The sequence below is a fragment of the Hippopotamus amphibius genome, chromosome 5 (genome assembly GCF_030028045.1).
Source record: "Hippopotamus amphibius kiboko isolate mHipAmp2 chromosome 5, mHipAmp2.hap2, whole genome shotgun sequence".
Lineage (NCBI taxonomy): Eukaryota > Metazoa > Chordata > Mammalia > Artiodactyla > Hippopotamidae > Hippopotamus > Hippopotamus amphibius.
Window position 1 is genome coordinate 120,919,112 of NC_080190.1, and position 15,629 is coordinate 120,934,740.

Sequence of the window (15,629 nt, forward strand, 5' to 3'; positions counted from 1 at the left end):
AGCCAAGAATCAGGCAGAATGTAGATGTAGTGAACATGTCCTATGGAAAGCCCTGCTGCGTGATGCATGGTGCAGCGTGCATTCCCTAAAACAGGAGGCAAAAGCTGCAAAACCTGGAAACACTCACTTCTAAGAAGCAGCAAGCTTGACAGTGCTGTGACAGATCTGAATTACCCAGATCAGGGGTGTGGCTACTGAGTTGTTACTGCACAAGCCTACGCTTCCTCTCATCCCTTGGTCTTAAGTAAGCAGAGCCTCTAAAGACTAGGAAGAGGAGAGGCAGGGAGGAGCCCAGTGGGAGGGAGAGGAGATGGGAGACCTAGCCGACTTGTTTCTGATCTGTGGCAAATTTTCTGGAACTTTAGAATTATCATTACGGATTGCCGAGATTGGGGATTGAAACAGTTATAACTTATATGAAGAAAGATTAAAAACTAAAAACACACATATCATATTAAGTAGTTGCCTATATTGAATATCCACAGAAAGATCACTAATGTGAGGGTTTCCTCCTCAAATCTGCAGTTAGACAAGATCTAGGACTCTGTAGAGCATCATAGAAATACGTTCAAATTTATATGAAGGTAAAACAGCAGCACAAATTAGTGTGGTACTATTTTGTGAAGTGTTTGCTGTGTTTTGTTTGTGTGTGTATGCGTGCACGCAGTGAAATAGTTTAAAATATTTAAATGTTAATTTTACTCTTCTGTCTTAATGATTTTCTACATTTTTAATATTCTATTAGCTTTCTCCGTAATAATAATATGTATTCGTCTTAGGATTTGAATGTAAAAGTTATTTTTAAATTAAGAAATGCAATGTTTAGTGTTGATTATTTCTAATCTCTTAAATATGGGCAGTTTTTCAAGCTACTTTTTAGAAAACTTGGAAGAGTCTGGGGTCTGCATGGGCTTTGTACAGCACTTGAATGGGTAGCAAGAGCTCCAGACAGCATCCAACTTGTTGTTCTGACATGACAAGGATAACTGCCTCTTTCAATTGTGGCATGCTTCACAGTTTACAGAGTATTTGTACCTTTTCAGCTAATCTGTACCCTAGCCTTTGGGGGTAGGGATTGTTGTTCTACTTTACAGATGAGGAAATCTCCAGGGCTGAGATGTCTAACACTGTGGAAGAGCACAGCAGTGGGCTGGGAACCCAACGCTACCCCCGCTTTGCCCTCCGGCTTCTTCCTTCGGCTGTAGCCTGTGCCCTCGGTATACAGCAGGCTCTGGACATATCGCCGAATCCCCTAGACTTCAGCTCCCCCAGCTGTACAAGGCGGCTTGGATTGGCCCTTCTCCCCATACCTGCTACCTCCTGTTCATTTTGAATTTGGGTTTATTCAGTGGAATGAAAAGTGATGGGATTCGGTGAGTGTCAGCTGACTGACAGGGCACAGACCAGAGGCTGTGAGTAAAACAGGCGTCCAGAAAGCCCACAGTGTCTGTCATGAACTGGGAGGAACCAGGGCAGACTTTGTTGCGTAAGTTCTCATTCTTAGCAGAATCTCATAAAATATATGGGCTTCAAAGAAGAAGAAGGAAAAAGCCTCTACACACATACAAAATATTGGACCCAATTTTAGACAGTTTGTAGACTGACTTCTTAGAGATGTACGGGCCATGTTAACTTCTGGATTAAATTGCGTGCGTATACACAATTTTGTGGCCTCTAGGAGACCTCATCTTGGTTGTTACACGAAGTGAGCAAAGCTTATTTCAATATGGGAAATAGTAATTGAAAGACAATAATGGAAAAAACTGTGATGTGTTTTCAAGACAGTCCTTTTTTCCATGGAAATATGTTTCCCATATTACCTTCTTGGTTATTGGAATGGGGTAGGAGAAAGAAAAGTTGATGTAGAACCAATATAAGTATCTTCTTTAGAAGTATATATAGAGAATTCCACACCATTTTAATGTTTTTTTGGAATATCTTAAGAGCAACATTCCTGATCGCAGATTTAAGGTTGCGATTTCTGTTCCGTAAACCTAGAGGCTATATATTTAGGTCTGACGCCAGTGTCAGGGCTGGGATAAAGGGTAGAAAATCTGAGCCTCAGAGATACTCAGATTCCCTCCAAAGGGGAAAGATGTTCTACTGGTCATTTCACTCTTTCACATGCCTGTGAAATATATTTTTTCAGAACATAGGAAGAACAAGATGTCATGCACGCATCTGAACATTTAGATTGCCATAACATTATTCTGAGTTTTGGAAAGTCGAGAACAAAGGAGGACTCCCTGTTTTATCTTGTGGTGTTGAAAAAATGATCTGTCCTCAGTCTGAAAGCCCGATCCGCTATCTGTACCCATTTATCAGCTGTCACAGCATCTAACTTCCTGCTGAGGAACCCCGGGCGATGTCCGTTATGCGAACTCCATCAGGCCTGGGACCACCACAGTCAGCAATGGAGACTTGACACCTCAGCTACACAAACCCATATCTCTCTTAGAATTGACTGTGGAAGGTTTTCACAGGATGTTTTTCATTTTGCATGCCTCTCATTAAATATTGTTAAAAAATTAAACGCCGATTTTTGGGTACAATTTACAAGTATTCATATAAGAAGGAAATGACTAAAAAAAATACCCACCCAAGTACCTACAACTCATCTAGCAAACAATGCTAATAACACACAGGCTGTGCCCGGAGAACCCTGTGATTCGTGGGAAAGCGGAAGGTGCAGTCCATCTTCTGGAAGAACGTGAGGCGTGTCGATGCAGGGAGGTGCTGTCAATGGTGCTTTGCTTCCTAAGTCAGGTTCAGTAACCGCATTTCAGAGTCAGTGTCATTACTTATTTCGACCTGCAACAGAAAGGATGAATTGCTTTAAAAAACTTCAAAATTGAAATCTAAATTTCCTTTCCATTCATCCAGGCTTTCTAAAAGGCAAAACGTGCCTTGTGCTGTCTGTGTCCGTGGCTGTAGCAATAAGTAAACAAAACACCTGAGCTCCCTGCTTTTCAGATCAGGGCAGGGCAAGCAGGTATAAACATCAGAGGGTAGGACTTGTGGTTTCCTGGGAGAGAAGTGCCAGCCACATACCATGTGGGGAGTGATGTAAAGGTGTTGCCTTTGGTGGCCTTGGGGTAAAGATGATAGGGTAGTATTATGCCTCTAAATGGCCAGATATACCCCTAGCCTGACCTTCCTATAGGCTTTTGTTGGTTGACTGATCAAGAACCATCCAAGCCTGGCTTTCATACCACCCCTGTCCCTTATATACATCCTACCCTGTGATGGCTAATTTTATGTGTCAATTTGGCTAGGCCATAGTACCCAGATATTTGGTCAAATACCAGTCTAAAAGTCACTTGAAGTATTTTTTTTATAAGAGATTAACATTTATATCAACATATTTACTTTGAGTAAAGTAGATTCCCGCCATTATGTGGGTGGATCATGTTTAATCAGTTGAAGGTATTAAGAGCAAAGACTGAGATTCCCGGAGGAAGAAGGAATTCTGACCCCAGGACTGTCTTTGGACTCAAGATGCAACGTCAGCTCTTCCCGGGTCTCTAGTCTGCCTGCCTACCCTGCAGATTTGGACTTGCCAGCTCTATAATCACATGAGTGGATTTCTTAAAATCTCTTTCTCTACACACACACACACACACACCCCCTCCTGGTTCTGTGTCTCTGGAATACACACTCTCATCTCCAGTCACTCTTGTCTCCACACATTTCACAAAGACTGTGCATCTTTCTGACTCCGTACCTGGCAGTCAGCCTTTGGAAGGTGAGGGCTCTGGCTGCAGCATCTTGGTACAGTATCAACCTTGACACAGTGTCTGCTACACAGTTGGCACCTAATAAGTACTTGTTGGGTGCTTTTGTTCGGCTTCTCTCTTGTGAAAAGTCTTAGCGGATCCAAACCTATTTATCTTTGAAGTTCAGTTGAAATCCCTTCTCCTCCGTGACACCTCCACTTCTACCTCAGCTGTGTTGCTTCCTCATCCTGCTAATGGCAACTCTTATGCTGTCAGCTGGACCCCATGTGGAGCGAATGGCATTCAGCTTCACAACTCATTGTGCTCTGATTGTTTCACTCAGCTACGTAAGTTTTCTCCCGCCAACTAAATTATAGGCAGGCTGCCAGTGGAGACCATGTTTCATACTTATTTCATATCCCCATCCAGCAATTCTCTTCCATTAACTCAGTTCAGTGACTCTCTCTATGGCTCAGAATGGACTTTTTAGTCATAATTTGAAATAGGTGAAAAAAAAGGTCCAACTTTTCAGCTTCACTTTCTGGCAGCCACTCTTCTCCCTGTCAATTCTGCTCCCTCCTCACCCCTCAGAGGTGGGAGCCCTTCTCTCATCTCATCGTGTTTTCTCTGCTCTCCTATTTCTCTGCCTTCTGATAGATGTAGCCCAAATATCTAGCTGTGTGACCCCAGTGCAGTTGAACAAGGATTTAAAATGGAAAGATAAAGGGATGAGATTATAATGGTGGGATTTTTGTAGTTTGATACAACATTTCAGTCAGAGGAGAGTGGAAGTTTATTCATCTATCCAACAGGTGACTCTTCTAGAATGGGATAAGGCAGCAGGGGAAAGTATTTTCTTTCTCTGTTAGCGAGAGTGTTGGTGGGGGTCAGGGGAACGTCTAGGTACTCACTGCCCTTATCTTTCACGTCACCTCTGCTTATAGCTACTATTTTCTGCTTTGGGGCTTTAGCAACATGGACTGGAAAAGCAGCGAGGTAGGCTGAACCTGTTCCTAAGATGCCAGGTAGGAATTCTGGAGTGTTACTTCCGGCATTGGGAAACACGTCTGCGGGGAGTTTCCTAGGAAGGCAGTGAAACAACGTTGAGAGGAGACACTGAAAGGAAAACCTATTTGGCAACCCCGCCTTAGGTTTTATTAACAGTTGGATTTTTAAAAACCAAATGTACACAGAAGTAAAGAGAATGGTATTATGAATCCCTATAGATTCACCATCCAGCTTCAACTAAAATAAAAACTGTCTAGTTAAGCTTCATGTATCCACCACAAGTTTTTTTGTTTTGTTTTTTTTTTTGGCTAGAGTATTTAAAAGCAAATCTTAGACGTCCTGTCGTGTGTCACTCACGGGCACACCTCAGTGATGGTTCCATGACTCGGTGATTCTTCCTAGCCATGCACATTTACTAGCTGTTTGCCACAATTTGGCAAGGGGTGTGTGTCTGTGTGTGTGCACATGCGTGCACGCGTGCACACATGCACATGTACACACATGCACACGGATGTACCACTGGCATCTAGTGGGTAGAGGCCAAGGCTGTTGCTAAATATCCCAAAATGCACAGGAGAGACCCCACTACAAAGAATTATCTGGTCCAGGGTTAAGAGTGCTGAGGTTTAGAAACTCTGTTCAACTGATAAGAATTCCTTTTTCTTCTTTTTCAAAAACCCATTTATTACCAAAACAGGCAGTGATTCCTTAATATCATTTACTATCCAGTCCATGTTTGCATGTCACCAGTTGTCTAAAAGCATCTCATTACAGTTGGTTTTATAATGAAACCAATGAAATCAGAGGACAAACAAGGTATACACATTGTATTAGATGAGTATGTCTCTTAAATCTCTTTTAAATTGTAAGACTTCTCCCTCCCCCCTTTTTTTCGTTTGCCCTGCACTATTTCCCACATTCTAGATTGGCTGATTGCTTCCTTGTGGTGAGATTTAACGTACTCTGTTTTTCTTATATATTCTACACTTTCAGTCCAAGATCAGTTGGTCCAAGACATTTCACTGATGATGCTGTGTCTTCTTATTGCATCACCTCTGGAGGTACATAATCTCTAGCTGTCACTCTTAACGAGGGATCAATTAGTCTGGGTAGAAGAGTTTGAGTTTTGGGATCCTTAAGATCTTTTTTTTTTTTTTTTGCAGATGTTTGTAAATACGTTAGCAGTTACCTGAGGGTACCAACCATCAAGGCAGAATGAAATCAAATGATGATAGTGATGTTATTTCAAAGTGCATCTCCTGATAGGCCTGTCATTTTCTCTTTTTCTAGTGCTTTTTTAAATCTCTCTGTGTCACTTCTGGGGTGTGTGTGTGTGCGCACACACTTGACTCTATTTTGTACATTCTTTCTTATGTCTTGTTTCTTCCCAGAATCTGTCATAACGTGGGGATTATACATATTTCTGATGTGACTATAAAATGAAAAATATGTATTTAACATAAAATTTGGTTTATGTTCATTACCTTTTAAAATCAGTGGATAATTTCTCTTGAAAACAGGGCCAAATGAAGTTACTTTTACTTGTGTTGATTAATTGTTGTCGGGGTGAGATACTCTGTGTCTCTATACCACTACTTATTTTCTTGTCGTTGACAGCAGTGACAGGTATTGAGAAGAATTGTGATTCTGGGAAAAACAAGAATTGACAGCTTCCCTGGGGGGCACTGTGTGGATACAAGCTTTCTCATTTTGGAAAGGGCTTTATATGCTTCACAAGGCAGCACGAAGATGAGGCTCCTCAAGGCCCTGGGGGCAGTGCGTGAGGTCACGTGTCAAATGAGAAGGTCTCTGTGTCCCCAGTGAGGCGTAGGACAGATGACTGACCACTGGTTGTGGAGTCCCTCTTGCACGTGGCCAGCTGCATGGCTGATGGCCTCGTTCCATCCTAGCAAGGACAGTGGTACGTGAACTGGCCAGTGCAGGGATGAGTCAGAACTGCGTGAGCCATATAAACACAGCCATTTCACTGCTACTTGGTCAAACAGCTACACATTAGCGTGTGTTCTTATACGGTCCCTAAAATAGTATAATCATTTCCCAGGATGGATCAAAAAGTCATGAATGATGATGACAAAGGGAAGGCCCTCCAAAGCCAAGGAGGGCAGTGAGCCCTAAGTGCCACTCTCTTTGTGCTTAGGAAGGCAGGCGGGCAGGGAAGCCGTCTCTCCTTTGGGACCACTCAGAGGTCGCTGAGTGCTGTACAGCTGTGGCGCCCTACATGCTTCAGGCCGCCCCGGAGAGTTAATGCCTGTGTAAGAGCCCACGTTTCCAGGGACTGACAGGCGCCCTCGTGCAAGAGAACTGCATGCTCAGTAATGGGAAAAGTGAGCCAGCCATTCTATGCGCAGGTCACGGACACCTGGCTCTGCATGCCGCGGGAACAGGCACATGGATACCTAGATGCATATGAAGGTGTGAATGCCAATCGAGGATGAGTGAAAACAGGATAAAGCCAGAGAGCTATTGTTTTATTAGTTTTCAGGTGCTTGGTCAAGAAATGGAGGAGTGATGGGGTAAATGATGGTTCCCCAGTTGCAGTTTACTAATATTAATACATCTCTGGTGGTTATTGGTTGTTAAATCAGGGTTTGACAGCATATCATTCTCACCTCCCACCTACACACACACACACACACACACACACACACACAGACCCCTCCCTCTAATTTGTCCTCCTAGCTGGTTTTTAAGCTAGATGTTGTAAATGCAGAATGGCCTGGCATCAACTTGTAAGGATACTCATACAGAACATCTGTTCTCAGGAAAGAGCGGGCGGATGTGACCACCTCTGGCTCCATCCAGCAGCCTATCATCAGAGGTGGATTTCCTCTGAGTCTGGACGGTGAGGGGTGCAGGTGCAGTGGGGCTGATGGCAGTGCCAGCCTGAAATGGGGGGCAGCCGAGTCTGTCTTCTGTACTTAGTTGCAGTAGCAGACACTCAATCAGCAGTGGCCACATAGCATGTAACAATTTTTGTGAAGAAAAATTAGCCTCCTGCAAAGGCAATCAGAGAAGTCAAGATACCAGAGAAAAGTCAAGCTCTCATTGGAAACCTTAGAAAAAGATTGGCTAAAAGTAACAAGAGAAGCTTTTTTCATCAAGCCATTCTTAACCGCAGTCACAGGGCACCTTCCTCATGGAAATTTCTAGCATCATCAGATCTCTCTACTCCTTTTGTGAAACTCAGTTCTGAGATTCCACTGCTGTCTTTCCCTGATAAACTGCCTTGGTCTAATTATTTTTACGTGGAGAGTTACTGCTCCATGGAGCTTAATTTTCCTACCACCCAGTCGCTAACCATTATGATGATTTTGACAAACCTTAAAGTAATTCAGTTGCTCACTATGACGTCATTTCCTGAATACCTGTATCTCTTTCAGAGCTGCTTGGGTTTACGCCAAGCTCTGTTTCTTCCTGAGGGGTAAACCTGCTTCTGTTAGTCCTCTCCCTTGGGTGTAACTGCTGCTTCCACCATAAGCTGCTGTATAGGTGTCTTCTTCAAAGCCACTGACGATCACGTGAGCAACACTTGCCCTGGCCCTTCCCGCATCATGAAAGGTGGTGTAGTAGCAGCAACAGAGGAGACCCTGGCAGAGACCCAGGGCTTACTTATGTTGCGAGTTACAGCCCCTCACTTGCGGCCGTGGCCAGACAATGGACCCCAGCACAGGCTCCCCTTGCCCTGTGTATCACGTGTCCCCAAGCCAGACCTAGACGACAGTCACTGGAAGCATCTCTATAGCCTCAGGCGTAAAGGATGACATTGTTTAGATGGCACAGCAGTGGCTTCTGGGGATCTCAGAGCATCCCCACCAGCAGCTAAGATTCCTTCTCGGCTTAAACAACTGCTTCCTTGTAGGTCTGCTGACTTTAAGTGAGAACTATGGTGAAGGCCAGACTGGATAGGCACAAATTTCAATTTTATCCTCTGCAGAGTGGCTAGGCAAATGAGCCTCCATGGAGGGGACCCTCGTCATCTTCTGCTTTTGACAAACTCTTCATCGTCTTTCAAACATCAGCTCAGGCATCACATCCCAGTGGTGTCTTCTCTCCCCAAGTGAGAAGTAAACATTCCCTCTTCTGCAAAAAATTGCCTTAAGGACATGGTTTTGTATCTACGTATTTCTACGCAGGTCTCCTCTCCTAGATCATTAGCCGCTGGAGGTGAGAGTTCAAGTATTACTCATCTTTGTATCTCCAGCCCAGGGCCTGGTACACACGCTATAAGTGATCAATAAACAGTTGTAAATGGAAGTAAACCAATTTATTTAACCAGTGGGTCCTGATAGCTTGATGCCATTACTTTTTTCTTCTAAAGTGAGATACAGTTGATTTACAATGTTGTGTTAGTTTCAGGTGTACAGCAGAGTCATTCAGTTATACACATACACATACATAAATACATATATACCCTTTTTTCAGATTATTTTCCATTATAGGTTATTACAAGATATTGAGTGTGGTTTCCTGTGTTACACAGTAGGTCTTTATTGTTTATCTGTTTTATATACAGTAGTGTGTGTATCTGTTAATCCCAAACTTCTAATTTACCCCTCTCCTACCCTTCGGCTTTGGTAACCATAAGTTTTTCTTCCTTCCTCCCTTCCTTCCTTCCTTCCTTCCTTCCTTCCTCCCTCCCTCCCTCCCTTCCTTCCTTTCTTTCTTTTTCTTTCTTTCTTTCTTTTCTTTCTCCTATTATTTTTTTAAAAAAATAAATTTATCTATTTATTTATTTTTGGCTGCATTGGGTTTTCATTGCTGCACATGGGGTTTTTCTAGTTGCAGCGAGTGGGGGTTACCCTTCATTGTGGTTCACGAGCTCCTCATTGTGGTGGCTTCTCTTGTTGCAGAGCACGACCTCTAGGCATGCGGGCTTCAGTAGTTGTGGCATATGGGCTCAATAGTTGTGGCTCATGGGCTTAGTTACTCTGCGGCATGCTGGATCTTCCTGGACCAGGGATCAGACCTGTGTCCCCTGCATTGGCAGGTGGATTCTTAACCACTTAGCCACCTAGGAAGTCCCATAAACTTGTTTTCTATGTCTGAGTCTGTTTCTGTTTTGTAAACAAGTTCATTTGTTGATGCCGGTACTTTAATGAGAGACAAAGCATGAAAGGCCAAGTCCATGTGTGAACGGCCACACCCATCACATCACCCCAGTGCACATATTCACATGCAGCTGGACTGTGGGCCCTGGAAAAGTGCACTTTATGATTACGAACAATGACACAATCAAACACAAGAAAGAGGGCTCCCTGCACAAGTGTGCAGCTTTTTTATAAACCACCCCATGGAGATTAGCACCTTAATGAAGCTCAAAAGGCAGGGTTCATGCCCCTTCTAACAATTTAGTGCAGAAGACTGGCTCTTCCTCTAGTCTGTTGTTGGTACAACGGATACGGCATCACTGTGCTGGTTACAATAGAATCCAATACAAAGGCTTTATTGAAAGAAATCAAGCAAGGTGACCTACGCCGACTGGATAAACCCTGTCATATTTGCACACCTGAGGGGAGTACCCACACTGACCTCTTAAACTGTTCCACGCACAATGATTTTAATTCAGGTTTAGTTTGATCATGCAGGTTCCTGCTCCCTTCCTGGCTGAAAGGCGTTCCATATTCATCTGACGTCATGATATGCATCATCTATCAAAGTGGAGTCTTGTGCTCTTGCTTTCTGCAGCCTGTAGCTGATACCGCATTCAGCTGGAAAGGTGTGGGAGGTCAGCAGTGAACAGGGTACTTGAGAAAGAAGGTCCTTTGAGGAGGGAATGGAGTCGATCAAAACCTTTTAGGTAATCTAACACACGTTTCATGTGTTCTGGATTCACAGAGATGGAAGGGACTTTAGGAAGCAGAGACAGAAGTCACTTGCCTCTGGGCCATGCCACAGGACACCCTTTTCAGGCACATGGGTACATGCGTGTCATGCAAGAAAGGCGATTCCATCACCATCAGTAATCAATTGCCGCTTTTAATAACTCCCCTAATAGAAAGATCTTTCTTCCATCTGACCGACATCTTTCATATTGCAATTTCTCTACTAAGTTATTTCTTTTTCACAGTGGAGATGAAAGAAATCATTCATCATCCTCTTTTCACATAACAAGTATATAGAAGACTCTGCCAGTCACTGCTAGGCATTGTTTCAGTACTTTTCTCACTTCCAGTGCTCTGATCATCTTTGCTATTGTCACAATCCCTGCCTGTTCACCGCATCCACAGATATCCACCTCTGGAGCAGATCATCTACGAGCGCTCAGTAGCATGAGTAATGAGGTGGTGGCTGGTTGGTTCTGAAATGTTGTACAGGGTGAATGTCTTTCCAAATTGGATTTGCTTTAAGAAACCAACATATATTTAAACATCTATCATGTGACAGGCACAGCGCTGATTTGTGTAGCCCATGAGCTATGTTTCCTTTAGCTCATTCTGCTGGAATGAAATTAATTCCACGCGAGGAGGTGGAGGAACCAGTGCAGACTTCTCAGGACTTCTGTCCCCAGAGAAGCTGGGGGAGGCATTGCAGATTTGGGCAGGAACCACTGTGGCAAAGAGGCAGCCAATGAAGACTTTCATATGCGTGACTGTGTTACAAAGTTCCTCACCACAAAATTACAAAGCAGTGGGCCGAGAGAATCGGAAGGTGATCTGAGCAAGTCCACAATGTTATAGTGAGAGTTTATCACCCAGGAAAGACCCCCAGCTCCACCGCTTTCTACTTGAGAGGCTTTGGGAAAGTTGTCTACTTCTGTGAACTTCAGGTTCTTTATTTATAAAGTGGACTACTAATTAGGACATTACAGTATTTCCATGAGGATTAAGTGAGATAATATATGCAGAGTGTACATGATAGCTATTATTTTATACAATTGTCTATTTGCTACTTAAAGTTTTCTGGGAATGGAGTCATGGTATCTACTTTCTTGTTTTTTAGTATTTTATCAATCAAGTGACCATGATTCCTTCTTATACTCAGCTGAAATCTGTCCAGTTTGAGGTGTTCTTGTTTTAGTTGTTGACTTCCTTCTGGTTAGTCAAATATTTGAGTACTAGGCACACTCCTGAGCAGCTTTACAGATGCTCTACATACCTTATCCCATTTCATCCATCCTCCCTCCTCCACCTATGAAGTTACAGTCCAGGTGACAGAACCAAGTCTCAGGGACTTCAAGGGAGGCCCCTGGGACCACACACATAGAGCCTGGATCCCAACCAAGTCTTTCTTCCCCTTTCCCTCTGGTGTGTTGCCCCCAAGACATATTTAGTCTCTCTTTTGTAGACCAAATCATCCTTCCCCTGCCACCCCCCCCCCCCAATTTACAAATTAACTACTGATGAGAAAAATAAAACTATCATTGTAGAAACATAAACCATGGTACCTACTTCAAGTCTTTTTAGGAATGAACAATAATAATGACAATGTTGGGTTACATGTGAAAGGTGTGTTTCAAATATGAGTGGAAAATTAAACCAATGATTAGTAGTGGTAGGTCCGAATTATTTCAGGTTTGGTTAGTTTTGGCCAAGTTAGAAGGATTAAATTTTTCCATCTCATCACACCTTTACTTACAGATGAACAGGCTTTAACTCAACATGATCCTGGTAGTAGGAGTGTGCATCAAGTCCACCTATGAAATCAACTGGAAATACAACACAGCCCAATATGAATAAATGTGCAAACTCACATAATACTAGGTGATTAAAAAAGAACACATAAAAATAATTTTAACAAAAATATGTCTACCACAAAATAGAAGAATGTGTGTTTAACATAAAGACCATTCAAGATATTACCAATGGTCAAAAAATGGGGAAATTTTAAGAAACACACATAGAACTTCGGATTTTAGGGACTGAAAAATCACAGTTGTTACTGGCTTTAGTGAAAAATGAAGTAACATTAAATAACATTAGATTTTAAATAATGTGTTTGTCCTTAGGCATACAGATATGACCGTCCCCTCTATATATCAAAAGATATACCTTTTTTTCTTGTTGCCAGAATCCATTTTTTTTCCCTTAAGAATATTTATTGCATCATTAGAAAGACCTTTGAGACATCACAAAATCTATGCCCTTGCCTCCTGTCCTCAAGCCATCCCTGACAAATAAGCACCTGCATTTTGCTGAGTCCCCTAATTTTTTTTTACTTTTTTGGCCACGCCATGCGGGATCTTAGTTCCCCGACCAGGGATCAAACCCATACCGCCTGCATTAGGATCTCGGAGTCTTAACCACTGGGCCGACAGGGAAATCCCTAAGCATCTGCATTTTGCAGAGCAGGTTTTGACTTCTCTCTGGTGTTGTGGTACTTGCCTCACAGTCTGTATAGGCTCACTGTTTTTGGTAATATTCTAATTTCTTTCTGTTTTGATCAAAGCCCCAATCTTTCTTTTCCTAACCTAATGTCCACGACTAATCTTAGTTCATATCTCCTGGTTATTTTTTGTGTGTGTGTCCTAGTTCATTAAAAATATTAATTAGGTCATACCAAGCTCTGGTTATATTATAGCACTCAACTCTGTGTGTGTGTGCACGTGTGTGTGTTTAGGTACACAGCATATGACTATTATATCATATCCTCCACTCAAGACAGGCATGCTAGTGAACTGTGATTTCGAGAGAGATGAATTAGCCTAGAAGGTCTAGTGAATTCTTGACCTACTCTGACCTGCTCTATCCTTTCACCTCCATTGGAGGAGATGAGGTGAAGCTTCACCAGATCACCGTGTAGACATGAGCTTTGGAGTCCTCTAGGGGTCACAACAACCAAGTAACAAAGGACCATCTCCAGGTAATTCCCCTGGAGATCAGAGAAGCCTGAAGCCCATCCTTTTCTTACCAAGTCACATAGGTTACCTGGACACAATCTTAAGGAGAGAAGCGTGAGAGGGCAGTCAATCTGAGACACCAAAAAGATTTTCCCAGAGAGAACGAGCAGTGCCTATAGGAGCCATTTAGTCAGATGGGATTAAGTTTTTATCAGGTTAGCTATTTAATCAGATATCTACTCCCTCATCCTGTTGACCGATAGGTGGGAGTTTAGAAGAAAGATCAATCCGTCGATTAAGATCACTGATTAAAAGTTGAATGATCCTGTAATTTACAGGGCACTTTTGGAAGTTAAACGGGGTATTAAAAATAAACAAAATTATATACATATGTGAATAAAATTATTCAACTGAAAAATTATATTCAAAATAAAATTATTTGTAAAAATAAAGATAAGAAATGACTATCTGTATTCACTAAAGCAAAATAAAAAGAAAACTTTACATTTATCATTTGAATGTTAAGATGTAACATTAACAGAATGATTATTCTTGGTATAAATTCAGGTACTGCCATGAATCTGCTCCTTAGCCCATCTCTGTCTCTAATATATCATATCACTGATATTTTGGGGAAAAATATATATTATGTATGCATATATGTTATGTAAATACATACATAATATATATTTTTCAATATAGTTTTATTATTTTCATAAATTTATTTACAATCTTATTCAAAATTTCTTTTTATGATTAGTAAAGTTGAAATTGTTGATACCTTGACTCTGTAAATCACAGTATTTTTAACTGTGGAGATATTTTCTGTATAGATGCTGGTAAATGCCAAGCAAGTTTGCTAAAGAAAGGATAGGTGTAATATGGCTTAGCCCAAATACTTTCCCAGGCACTGTTATTTTATCTCCACTTAGTGCATCTTTCTTTGCCAAAAATTTTACAAGACACAAAACTTAAATTGTATCTACTTATGATTCTTTTTAGATCTTCTCACAAATCAACGTCTTTTCATTTTGGTGCAGAATGTAAATCTGTCGAATAAAACAGGAGCTCTGTCAAAAGAGTCTTTCCTCAGGTCAAGAAATTTCAAAAGGAAATTATACAATTGAAAATTAAATTTTGTATAACATTTGAACTCTAATTTGTCCAGTTTGCTTGCTTTTGTGAGCATAAATTTCAGTATTTTCCTTTTTTATAAGCTTTCACTTATTGCCATTTACTAAAAAGCTTCAAAAAATGATTTTGGGGGTGCTGCATTTGTTGAATAATTTGATTTAAATTCTTCAACTGATCTTGAATGCAATGCAACTAAAATGTACGAGAGTCATTTATAAAAATGCTCACAATCATTGTAGGAAACAGATTCATTTACAAGTCGTTCTTTAAAGGCTGAAATAACCCTACCTCTGACTGACTAAGAGAAGCAAAGAGAGGAAATGTATTGTGTCATCCTGAAGTGTTTTTGTTTGTTTGTTTGCTTATTTGTTGTTTTCAATGTCAACCTCATTACAAAAATATTCTCAGGGAAGTGCAAACTGAAACCACGAGATACTACTTTAAACCCACTAAAATAGCTATAATGAAAAAATAAGATAATAAATGTTGATAAGGATTTGGAGGAATTGGAGCCCTCATACACTGTTGGCGGGAATGTGAACTAGTGCAACCACTTTAGAGAACAGTTAGGCAGTTCTTAAGAAGGTAAGTGTAGAGTTACCATATGACCCAGTAATTCCACTCCTAGGTATACACCCAAGGGAAATGGAAACACATATTCACGCAAACATTTGTACACAAATGTTTATAACAGCATTATTCATAATATCCAAAAGGTGGAAAAAATATTGTAGTTTATTTACCCTAATGTGTGTGTATGTGTATATATATATACACATATATATACATATATATATACACAAAATTTATACACATAAATTTTGGGAACTAGACAAGACTACCAAAAAAGTAACTGTTAAGGAGGAATCATTGAAAAGGAGGAATCATTGAAAAGTAGGTAATTGAGAAAGTGAAAACATCAAGAATTCTTCATGGATGGAACACAACAATGTGGCTTCTTGACAAGGGAAGCC

The 15,629-nt window shown here is 41.4% G+C and overlaps 1 protein-coding gene across 1 annotated transcript in view; it reads right to left on the reverse strand.

Annotated features, from left to right (window-relative positions):
- Nucleotides 1-2,736: 2,736 nt before the first annotated feature.
- Nucleotides 2,737-15,629, reverse strand: part of NKAIN3 (sodium/potassium transporting ATPase interacting 3) — a 575,178-nt gene continuing 562,285 nt past the window's right edge. Inside the window, exon 6 of the mRNA XM_057737552.1 lies at nt 2,737-2,811. Within this exon, the coding sequence (XP_057593535.1) occupies nt 2,798-2,811 (14 nt within the window). The 3' untranslated portion in view covers nt 2,737-2,797. The remainder of the gene's footprint in view (nt 2,812-15,629) is intronic.